General features: G+C 45.9%; 1 protein-coding gene across 1 annotated transcript in view; it reads left to right on the top strand.

Moving 5' to 3' along the window:
* The first annotated feature begins 5,212 nt into the window (after window positions 1-5,212).
* Window positions 5,213-12,606, top strand: part of Ccdc169 (coiled-coil domain containing 169) — a 31,012-nt gene continuing 23,618 nt past the window's right edge. The window contains exons 1-2 of the mRNA XM_036191495.1: window positions 5,213-5,295; window positions 7,360-7,439. Of these exons, the coding sequence (XP_036047388.1) occupies window positions 5,213-5,295; window positions 7,360-7,439 (163 nt within the window). The remainder of the gene's footprint in view (window positions 5,296-7,359; window positions 7,440-12,606) is intronic.

Genomic DNA, 12,606 nt, shown 5'->3' on the forward strand with positions numbered 1-12,606 from the left:
CAGGTCCACCCCAACCTCTCCTCCCAACTTCATGTTCTTATGTTTTAAATAACCCATGAGTAGTTTGTGCTGCCCATATGCTCATGGGTGTGGGGTGATCCCCTGGAGCATGGTTTATATCCAGGGACCACACCCCTAAAGAAAACTGACCCTCCCTCCCCAGAATCTACAACTGTCAATGGCTCCTCAGCTAGGGCTGGGGGCTTGTGAGACCCTGCCCATTCCATGCTGGGATGTTGACTAGTTTGTCTTGTGGAGACAGCCTCAGCTGCTGACAGTTTGGAGGTACATGGGGTCCTATCACATCCAGAAGATACCAGTTCATCCAGTCTTCCTGGACGTCTGATTCATTCACAGCCTTACCACCTCCTCTTCCCCCATGTACTCCGAGCCTTGTGGGGAGGGGTGTGGTATAGAGTAGGAAATTTTGAAGTATGATTGATATTCTATTAAAATTTGAAATGATTGTTATTGGCTTTAAGGAATCACTTTTACTTATCTGCTTCTGTAAATTTCTCCTAAATTTGCAGAAAATAAAACATAAACATTGCATTTACTGATAGCGTAGATTTGTACTCAGTCATTAGAGTTTATACTAAAAGCCAGTAAGTGATTTAAAAGGCAGGAACCTGTTCATATCAAGGTAAAGAATATGGAATCCTTTAGTGGGTAGTCCCCACTTCCACAGAAGATAGGAAAGACATTTGCTGATTGTTTTAAGCTACAAATAGGCAATAAAATACTCCATGATTATTTTAATTTTTGTTGATTTTTAAAGGTTGATTTGGTTTTTATAGTTATGGTCTGTTGTAATCATTTCTGAACCTGTAGTTGGCTAACTTACAGATTTCATTTGAAATTGGTTAATGAATGTGCTTTGAGAATAAAATGGTCTCTGAATTGCCTTGCCTCAAATTATTCATTGGGCTTGTATTTCAGGAATTCAGAACTAATGGGGACATTTTTCTTTCGGGCTAAGGACATGTAGTAGTTGTTGAAATGGATTGGTACATAGTGTCCAGCCAGTCTTTGCTCTGTTAAGAAACAGAGTGACAAGTAGTGGGTCCTTTGTTAGACCAGAGATATGCAAGCATTGTTCACTGACCAGATCCCACTGGCTAATGATTCCAAAAATACATTTTCTTGGGGCACTTACACTCATTTTCAGGTTCGCTGTGACTTCTCTTGCCAGCACACCAGCTGTTGTAAGAATGTAGCCCCCAACAGAAAGTCCTGACCTCTTTACAGAAAGTGTGCCAACCTCCTGGCTAAACTAGAGAGGACGCTTCGTCTCCATAGAATTGGAGCAAACCACACTTTAGACTTGTGAATATGCTCACCAAACCTTACCATTCAAGGTCTTTAAGGAGGCCAGGTACACATGCATAATTAAATCACTGGCCATTGGAGGTTAACTCAGCCCCAGCCTTGATTTTATTCCCCTTGAGTTCAAGCACTCAAAGGTCAGAGCTAAAAGTTTCAACTTTCTCACTACATGATTCATTATGACAACTAGTCCCCTCATCTATGTGACATTAAACTCCTCAGGTATGCCTAAAGGGGAATGAGGAGTAATCAGAGACATTCTGTGACTCTCCAAGGGTTTTCAGAGGTTGGTCAGGAACCAGATACTAAGACCGACTATCTATATATTAATATTTGTTTTATGTGTGTGTGTATGTCTTTATGTGTACCATGTTTGTACAATATCTGTGGAGACCAGAAGAGGGCATCACATCCTCTGGAACTAGAATTGCAGGCTGTTGTGAGCTGTCATATCTGTGTTGAGAATTGAACCCCCCCCCCCATCCTCTATAAGAGCATCCAGTGCTCTTAGCCAGTGATCCTTTCTCTAGCCCCCAAATCGCTCTTCCTATCTCACCCTCTCACAGAATATCCAATTACCTATGTTCACCATAGTTCACAAAATCAACCCCATCACCCTAGCCTGGTTTCCACTGTCCCAAGGCCTACTGTGGTCTGTGTGCTCATGTCCCTTCCCAAATTCGTGTTGAAACTCAATACAGTGCAAGTGTATCAAGAGGGTGGGCCTTGAGGAGGTGGTTAGGCCATGCAGCCTTTGCCCTCACAGCTGGGATTAGACCCTTCTGAAAGAGCTGGAGGAGGTTAGCAAGGCCCCTTTTCTGGTCTTCTGCTTGTTTTCCATGTTGGAAGAAGCCTTGTACTATGTAGGGACACAGCACCATCTCGGAAGTCAAGACCAGGCCCTCTAGGAACATGGAGGAATGGAGAACCTGCCAGTATCTTATGTGCTTCCAGAGGCTTGATCTGGGAAGAGACATTAGTCTTTATACATTGCGCAACCTGAGGGGCTCTGTCACCACAGCATGTCATGCAGCTTCTTCCCCCTAGAGTGACAGAGAAGCTCAGAAGACACCAGAAGTAAAGGGAATACACAAGGTCTAGGAGCTACAAGAGCCACAAAGCTGCCCTTGCCCAAGGCTATACAAGCAGGTGCAGTTGCTGAGGAGAGGAGCCTCTGTAATTGGCCAAGCGGCCTGCAGGTTCTTCTTGGAGTCCCAGAAATGCAGCTCTCATCATGCATGCCCATGCTAGCATAGGCTTTTCAAAGATGTCTTTGAGTCTCCTGTGATCCTGTAAGGAACCCCTCACCTATACTTCTGCCAGCAACCTCAGTGAGCTCTCTGATTCACTTTGGACAGTCATCTTTCTTTGGTACGATGTTGGTGTCAGTGTCTGGAGTGGGTAGCCATCCCAGCAATGACCTGGAAGTTCCAACCCCCATTGAGGCTTCAGTGAAAGTCACGCCCACAAGGCGGGGCGGAGGAAGGAAGCAGAAGACCCAGGATCAAGAGGAGGTCTCTCTCTTGGTTCTGGGACCTGGACGCTGGAGGTAGACCAAGCAGAGTTCTCCAGAGAACACAGCCGGACTATGGCATACCTTTCCCAGACCCTGCAACCTACCTATCCCTTCATTTGTAAGTTACCCCACAAAATAAACCTCCCTTTTAACTACGTGGAGTGGCCTTAATAATTTCACCAATAAGTGTCCTATTCAGGTAAATATGAAATTTCTCTAAGAAAAGTCCCACATCACAATTGGCACCCCTAACAAGACTTGGCAGAACCAAGGATGTTGGGGTGGGGGGCGTTGTGTGGCTCCTGAAATGGGTGCTGGGACACATGGCTGAAGCTGATCTCTGAGACTGGAGTATCTGCAGGGGCAATCCCATTACAACTACCTTTCCCATGTGGTGTGGAATCGTGTGCCGCCTTGATGTAGTGGTGATGTCATGCTCCCAGCAATGGGTGATAGGCCACCAAAGCCAAGCCACCTGAGAGTGGAGCATCCTTGGGAACCCTACGGTGTCCCATCTTCCTCACTTGGTCCCATGGTATGCCTCCCTGAAGAGAGTCTACCGTATGACTATGGAGATGATGCCGAGAACACTGATGGACTGGACAATGTCCCAGGAAGCAGCACATTTAGGACAGGGTCATACGTAGACTCTGATGTCAGTCATGAGCCCCTTTTTGTTAACAATAAGGCATGCAGCAGAGGCTCAGCTGTCTTCACAGGAAGAACTTGCCCCATAAGAGAGGAGAAAGAACGTGTAGACGCTACACATTGAGTTAGCTTGATTTGTTGAGGAAAGCAGGGAAAGGGAGGCTGAGATGGTGTTGACTTGTGGTTTCTTCCAGATGGCAGGATGCATGTCTAAGAGAGTGTAAGTTGGATGTCTGCTCAAGAGTGCTTTCTGGGGTCCAGAGACCCCAAACACATGGGAAAGACTAGACAGTGGGGGACGTGATAGGAGGCACCTCTCATGTCCAACCCTTAACACAGAGGAAGGGAAAATCCGATTCAGTCAGCATAATCATAATGCCTAGTGCAGGACACTCAGACAACATTCAGCGTCCTTAGGGAAGCCTGAGGTGGCCATTTCACTCCACTTGGTATCAGATGCCATGTTCAAGGTGAGTGCAGGGCACCCAAAAGGTGACAAAGAGAAGAGATATCCCAGAGCAAACTGGCTTTTAGATAGCCCACAAATCCATTAACCTACAGGATTACCCACGAGGCCAAAGATCCAGTCGATTTGAAATATATTGATAAATTTTGCCTGCATGCGGTGTCTGCTGAGACCAGAAAAGGGTGGTCCAGCATCCATAATGAGTGATGGGAACCAGAGTCCTCATCAAGAGCTGTGTGAGAAATACAAATAAAATGTACTCTTTCCTGTCAAAGAATTGAATAAGACAAAACTCTTTTTTTTTTTTAATGGTAAAGAAGTCACTTGGCAGAAACCCGAACTCCTCTGGGGTCAATACTTCTTGAAGTCAAAACTCGTGCTGACAAGTCACTTTTGATTCTGTTACAGTTTATCAATTGAGCCCTAACCACAGCATGGGAGAGTGAGGCCCAGGTCTGACCGCTCAAAATGAGGCACACGACCCCTTTGCGTAGAAATAAAACTGGCCTGCTTGTCTGCTGGCTTGACCAGTTACATGCATTCAGCCATGCCGGGAGACTTTGGGTTGTGTCGTCCTTTTCTTGGGACCCCAGACCAATTTCTGACAGCTCAGGTGCTCATATCCGCTGAGCCATCTCTCCAGCTCTTCCAATCACTTCTTGGCGGTTGTCTAGACTCAACTCTTAATATAAATCCTATAAGAGGGATTTCATTTCAAGATGATTTTTTTTTTTTGGTGGGAAATCCATTCAAACCTCAGGAGACAGAGCCTATCATCTTCCTGATAAAAGATGGGGGAGAAGGCAGAGTATGTTAAAACCAAGATGTCTCAAGAGTAGAATACAAATGTGATAAGCAGGTCAGTGCACGGAACTGCCTAAACTCCAAGGCAGAATTTCTTGGCCTGAAAGCTCACACTTATCAAAGTTCAGACTATCCTTTCAAAGCCTAGCCCACTGCACTGAAGCAAACGAAGGTGCAGGCGCTCTTAATCCAACACTCCTAGCAAGACACAGGGGAAAGTCCAGGAAAGCAAAGTCAGAAGGGGTCAGAAATAGTCGGATGTTCTGGGCGCCTGTATCCCAGACTGTTTTACACCTAGCTCACACGGGGGCCTGCAGTAATGAGCAACACCCTATGACGTCATGCTAGGGATCCTGGCAACGCATTTTCCTTCAGGGTTCCTAGGCCTCCCCAGGTCTAAAGCTCTAGGTGGTGCGCAGCGGAAGGGCGCGGGAGGTCTCTAAGCTGCTGCGATGGGAGAGGGCCGCGGAGACACTTTCGCGGGGGTTAGCACAGACCGCCTGAAGCTAGAGCTGCTGGAGGAGATCCACATGAAGTGAGTGGGCCCTGTGGGTTCCCTCTTGCCACTAGGTCTCACGTGACCTGCTGGGCAGGAGCTCCTCCGATGTGCGCGAGGAGGCAGGAGCTTGGATGTACAGAGGAGGCAGGCCCCTGTGCGTGGGTGGAGATTCATGCGGGGCTCACCAGGCACTTCTCAAAGCAGTGTTTAGGAAGAAGTTCATTGTTTGTTGTATGTGCGTGTTTGCGTGAGTGTGTGTGTGTGTGTGTGTGTGTGTGTGTGTATACAACAGATACGCGCAGTTCACAGGGTGCCCAACAGAGAACATCAGATCCCCTGAAACCTGAGTTACAGGCGCTTTGGAGCCTCCATGTGGATGCTGGGAACCAAATCGGGTCCTAGGCAGGAGGAGGCAGAGCTCTTAACCACTGAGCCATCTGTACAGTCCCATTTACCTCTATGTTCAATGGAAGCCAAGGGAATGAATACAAGTGAGTTGTTCTGCTTTTGTAGAGCAAATGTAGAGAAAGTGTCTGTAATGCTGAAGAAAATAAGTGATTTTGATGGTTCCACTAAATTCATATTTTTCTGCTCCTTTTGGAGAACTTCAGAAATCTGGAAACTTTTGTAGAAATGGGCTCTGGGACCCTCTATGCTTTGGGGGCGTGGTGGTGGAGGCGAGGAGGTTGGGGCTTGTGACGCTAGGTCAATGTTCTATCATGGAGGAAATGCTTTAAGAGAGGAAAAAAGAAGAAGCTAGTTATATCTGGGCTAGGTGACAAACTCTTGTAAACCCAGGTTCTCAAGGCAAGAGGGTGAGGGGCTGGAGGGCACACAGGACACGCTGTTTCAAGATAAAGCCTGGGCAGGGGATGTAGCTCTACAGAAGAGGTCCCGAACAGCATACACAGGCCCTGGATTCAATCCTTAGTCCAGGGGGAAATAATGCAGTATTTCATCTTAGGACCTCGAATATTCTGAGTATTTTTTAAAATCTATATATTTTTAATTAATGAATTTAATTTACATCTTGGTCGAAATTTCTCCTCCCAGTCCCTTACTCTGAGTATTTTTAATAGCCAACCACAGCCCCATTCACAGGCCACCTGAACATCAGCGCCCCCGTGAGTGCCTCAGTTCTTTCAAAGTTACACTCTGATCACAGAGCTAATGGCCTGTTTCTTGGTCTCATTCCAAACTGAAAGCATTCTGAGTACAGGCTCTGTGTGTGGCTGAGGCAGTCGGGGTGCAGAACTAGTCTGTAAGAAGTCACAGCTCAGCTCTGTCACCCAGTCACGACAGGCCCCAGCCTAGCTTCTTAGCCCAGCCTATTCAGTCAGCATTTGGGATATTGGCTTTATCCCTGTGCACATGTTCACTGAACTGTGCATTTTCTTGTTTGTTTTGTTTTACATTTATTGTGTGTGTTTGGCAGGGGTTGCAGATGTCACAGAGCATAGGTGCGTGTCTGAGGACAGCATAGTTGGTTCCCTCCTTCCACCATATGGGCTGCAGGGATCAAACTCAGGTTGCCAGGCTCTGTAGCAAGGGCCTTCAGCCGCTGAGGCCTCTCGCCAGCCCTGTGCTGTCTCTGGAGTGGAAGCCCATTCAGCACAATGGGCATTCGGAAATCTTCACTGGACAGTTTTCTCAGCACCCTGCATTGTGGTAGCCTGCCGCTCACTCATACCCTAACTGACCTCTGAGGTGCCTTTGACCTTTTAAATTTTTCTCTGTGTGTATTATTAGTGCCTCCCACATCTGTGTTTGGGAGTTTCTGCTGTTACCTATTTATTACCATAGCTATTCCTCGTGCTAATATTTGGCTGGACTCTGAGATGCATGTAACAGCATCATTGGAATCATATATGAGGGTAGACACAAACTGGTTGCAGGGGATTCTGGACTTTGGTGCATTTTTAACTCCTAGAACTGACTAATTAGCTTTCATTTTCCCAATAGCCGCTTTTAAACTGTGCCTCCAGTAAATGGTCTTTCATAATAATTTGGTCCTGAAGTACGGGTGGGTTGTGCTAGACATTCGTTTTCTCACCTTGTCTTTTATTGAATTATTATTAACAAAAATATTTCTAATAACAGGGATGTCGTGCAGCTCTCGATGCTTGAAATACGACATAAGATAGCAGAGCTGGAGACCAGCCTCAGTGTTGACCATGCAGGTACTCAGTAAATGTTTACACGTGGGACTCATTTGCCTGGTGGCTATTGTAGGTAAAATGGCACATACTGGGTAACAGCACCAAGCTTTCAATGATGCTTTCTGATAGAGTAATTTACAATAAAGGCTTTCATAGGAGCACTTAATGCTAAACCTCTGACTGTATTTTTCTGCCTTGCAAGCTCAGAGTATTCATCAATGTGCGAAGTTTAGCTATGTGACATAAATGTGTAATCTACTTAGTCAATAATAAAATATCATAAGTCTCCTATTTAGCCACAGCCTTTTGTGTCTTAATTATTGGACATGGAATATAATTAAAATTGGGGGTTGGCTGTTTTCATGGGAAGAATGTGATGAGACGGAGGGGTACCTCACATACACATATATCTTTAAAATTGTCACATAGTCAGTCTATGAACCCCCAAATACTGACCCAGACCCTATCATGTGCCAATACTTGGATTGGACTATCTTTACTTTTTCCATCCTAAAGAATGTTGACTGATGATTGGGAGAAAACGTCAAGTTAAAACCTGGGTGTGTGAGGAGAGATGGGAAGTGGACACGTGTGGGTGAGTCTTGGAGACAGTGAGTGCTTGAACTCAATGCTGAAGGACTGGAGGCATTTTTTAGCATTATGGGAAGGATTTTGATTTTAAACCCAGTTTTACATATCGATTCCTCTCAGAGGAGCCATGAGTAAATGGACTGGTAGCCAGATCCGAGGTAAAATGCCATTCTGTAAGTAATCAACTGTCATAGTTAGTCTTTGTCAACTTGACACAAACCTTGACTATACCTCAGAAGAGGGGATCTCAACTGAGGAGTGGCCTCCATCAGATTGGCCTGTGGGCATTCTGTGGGGCATTTTCTTGATTGCTGATTGATGTGGGAGGGCTCAGCCCACTGTGGGCAGCACATCCCTACACAGGTGGGCCTGGGTAGCTACGGAATCCAGAGGGATCAAGCCAGTGAGCAGCATTCTTCCATGGTGGTTTCTGCTTCATGCTCCTGCCCTGAGCACTAGCCCTGTCTTCCTTCAGTGGTGGACTGTGAGCTACAAGTTGAAATGAAGCCTTCCCTATCGAGGACTATGGAGGTTCAGCCCCTCAATAGTCCCCTCCCCCTCCCAGGGTCCAGGAAGAATCTACAACCAGCTGATAATTAATCTTTGATAAAAGAAATGAATCTATGTACATGAAATTCCTTAGTCCATATACTTTATTATTCTTTGTCAATTACAAGCTTATATTATGCTCTCATATTTAACTCATTTTTTTTTTCTTGCCCAATTTCTCTTTATATTTATCTGCTATCCCCTCCAGGTTCTATCTTAATTCCTTCATCTAGTTCTGCCCCTTCTAGGTTCTGATCCATCTAGTTCTTTCCCCTACCAGCTCCTCTCCCATCTCCTTCTCTCCTCTCGTCTTGTTCTTTCTCATCTTGTTCTTCTCCATCTGTTTCTTCCTCATCTTCCATCTCGTTCCTCTAGTACTCTCTTCTAGCCCTTCAATCTAGTTCTTCCCCATCTCAGTTTGTTCCTCTCAAGTTCTTACCCATCTAGTTCTTCCATTTCTTTTCTCTTCTCCATCCTCCTGTGCCCTGGGAGTCCTGATATATATACACTTACAAGCAGTAATCCCTTGGCAGTGCAAAGCCAGGCTTCTAGGGTTAAATGCAGGGGTGATAAGAATCACAGAGAGGCAATAACCATTAATTATCATTTGCAACCCAAAGGGAAGTGACCAATAGGGAAATTAATTAACTAAAGGCTAAATTCAGGTAATATCTAAAAAGAGGGCTCTTATGTGCTCAACTATAATCTTAAAGGTGATTGGTAGAAAATGTTAAGAATCTATAAGTTGCTAGGTCAATGGGAGAAAATAAAACTGTCTTCTTTTTTCCCTTGGCTCCTATCTGTCCAAGCTATCTGCAGGGTAGAGGAAAGTGTGCTCAGTCGCTAGGCAACCTGTGTACAGCTAGGTGCCTCTAATTATAGTTAAGGGGAGATCTGGAACTGGAGGTAAGATTTGGGAAAGGAGGAAGTAAAGCTTAATTGGCACATCTGCCAGGCCTTCTCAAACAGGTAGCCTGGATGCTTAAGTCTGTTCTTAGAGAGTACAGAGGTATCTCTGATAAGGTACTTTCCTCTGTCTGGGGATGGACCTGGCCGGATGCTGCCAATGATGATAATCACAGGGAGGCTTGAACTGGGGTTCTGGCTGAGCATAGCTGTTAATGCAGAAGGTTATCTAAATATTCCTAGAAATGGTTAGGTAAGGAGTTAAAGGTCTATAAAGTTAGTAAGGCTGTAAGAAAGGAGGGTCCGAGCTAAATTGTGTAAAGCTACTACTTCACATCCACCTGACCTAGGCGGTGCCTCCTTGTGGAATTTACCTTAAATCAGTAGACTTGCATGTGGACTGTTGTTACTGCTAGCCCTTGAAAGTGGCTAAGGGAGATATCTGATTCCAGAGAAAGCCTTTCCTGAGGCTGTTCTCCAAATACCTGGGATGTGTATGTCCAGAGAGTGATCAGTCCACACTGTTAGCCCTTCTTAGGGAAAAGTCAATTGGGAAAACTATGAAGGCACACATGATTTTCATAGCAGAGGACAGCTGATATATAACAAGCCAAATAACACCAAAAGCTCCTTGGAATTTGGCTCCCTCTGGAGGAAATCCTTGATCCCTCCAGGTAGTGACTTTGCCATAACCAGCTGAGTTCTTAGGATATATTCTCGTGGCCCACAGCACTTCTCCAAGTCACTTTTGGTCATGATGTTTTATCATAGCATCAAAAACCAAATTCTACACCTAGCCTCTGTTAAAACCTAATTGGAGAACACCATTTCATCTAAGGCTCTAATAGTCTCTTCTAACCCCAGATGTATATGTTAGGTGTCACTGGCCCTGTGGCAGCAGCCTCTGGCCTCACTCACTCAGTAGTTACAGTGGCAAAGCTAATCAGAATGTCCTCAAGGACCTATCCAGGTGTAGGAAATGTAGAAAACATGCTGGAAATGACTGAGGAGATATAGTGCCTAAGTCCACTAGGAAAATATTGCTGAACAGGGCAGAATGTTAACAGCTTTCTTGGGGAGGAGCAAGGATGAGGCGCAAAGGGCCTAGGTCAGGATGGCAGGAGCTCCTTAGTCGTTGGTCTAAAGCATAAGGTGGATGGTGGAAATGCTGCTACCCCTCCCCTGCATATTTATTGGGTCTAGAAACTCAGAGGCAGGCAGGTGTTATTCTCCCCATTTATTCAAATATGGGGTTCAAGAACTTCAATTACTTCCCAGGTCACACGGTTGGTTGGGACAAACACCTGGCTCTCGTTACTGCTGCCGCTGTGACTTCACTTACCGCGTCAGCACACAGGACAGTTCTGGTTCTGTGGTACTGTGTCGCAAACCACCCTCTAACCCAGCAGCTTAAAACCGGTTATAATCCAGTGGTTGGCTGGGTTCTCCTGGATGCTTGTTGACTGGGGTCCCTGTGGTTGCAGCCCAGGGTTGTCCAGGGGTTCAGTCATCTGTCTGAAGGCTCACATGGGCTGGTCATTCAAGACCACTGTTGTGTATTTCACTTCCTCACAGAGTGCAGTCCTAAGCACGCATTCTGGACGACAGGAGTGACATTGCTGGGTCAGTAAAAGGATACCTCCAGTCTGGTGTGTGGTTAGAGCCACCGCGCTGTGTTGGTGAAAAGTCATGGATTCCAGAGATGGAAGATGAGCACTCTGTGCCGTGATCCTGTTGCAGGCTGGAGGGACGAAGCTTGGGAGCATAGCATGGAGACGCCTTGAGCTCAGCCAGTACCAAGGGAAGGTCACATTTCACCACGACCCGGGCGATGGGATGTAGTAGTTCAGCCATTTGCAAAATATAATTCACTGGCCTGGAAAGATGGCTCAGCAGCTAAGCGTACTTCCTGCTGTTCCAGAGGACCCAAGCTCAGCTCCCAGCACCCACATGGGGCAGCTCCAACCACCTGTAATGATAGTTCCAAGGGGTTGAACAGCCTCTTCTTGCCTCCTGTACCTTCATGCACATGAAATGTACTCACACCAAGCACATACATACACAAATAAAAATGCATGTGGTTTGCCCTGGGGGTCCCAAACACAAAGCCGGTTAGGAAGGCTGCTGAGTAACCAGGACAGAGACACACACAGCGTGCAGCCAGAGGCTGAGGTTCATGAAGGAGACACATTGTGAAGACTGCTGAGACATTACTGAGTCTGTATTTATCCTAAAGTCAGTAGTAAAGCTTCGGATTTTATTACTGAGTCAACCTTATAAGGTTATGCTAACTATGGGCAACTGTGATTACACTCACCATGTGAGTAATTCCCGCATGTTCTCTGGTCCTCAGAACCCTATCATCTGTCTCCCATGATCTTTTTCAACTGCTGCCTTTACCCTCTTCTTCCAGAGAGAAGGAGCAATCCCCCAGAGACGGTTTCTACCAGCTTCACAGTTGACTGCATCTGGCTCCTGGGTGGTCTGGCCTAACCCTGGTTAACTCTTGACTTGTGTGTAATTCCCATCTACTCGCACTGGTTGGGAGTACTCCAGAACGAGGCCCCTTCTTTCATCTTTTTCCCTTTCTGCTCCAGTCAGGCCTAGTGTATGCTGACTTTCTGAATTCACTTCATCTGAGGGACAACACACAGACTTCTGTTGATCCGTTTTTTTCTCTTCACCTGACTTCCCCTACAGTGCACCTATGCAGCAACACACTTCAAAAAACAGTGCTTTTCTGTGTCTACTCTTTCTTATCTCCCTTATTTAATCTAATCTGTCTTATAAATGGGTTAATTTGCAGGTAAGAGAGCAAGCAACCACAATCAGTTTCAAAACAGGCCCCTTGAAGCCTTTTGGCACAGGTACCGTATGCAGAGAACGTGGTTTCACGTAGTAACTGAATCTCAATTTCATCTCAAGCCTCAGCAAGGAGACAACAGTAAAGACATTTGCCCCTCAGCTTTTTGTTTTGTTTTGTTTTTCATCTGGAGACAGGAACTTTAGCTCCTGAGGCTTGGGGACATTCCCCCTGTGAGGGGGTGGAAGTGGGACATGAACCAGGTTTACGCAGTGAGTTCCTGATTACTTCATTCATATTGCATTCACTAGTCAGGAGATTGGCCTCCAGTCACCTGGA

The sequence above is a fragment of the Onychomys torridus genome, chromosome 6 (genome assembly GCF_903995425.1).
Source record: "Onychomys torridus chromosome 6, mOncTor1.1, whole genome shotgun sequence".
Lineage (NCBI taxonomy): Eukaryota > Metazoa > Chordata > Mammalia > Rodentia > Cricetidae > Onychomys > Onychomys torridus.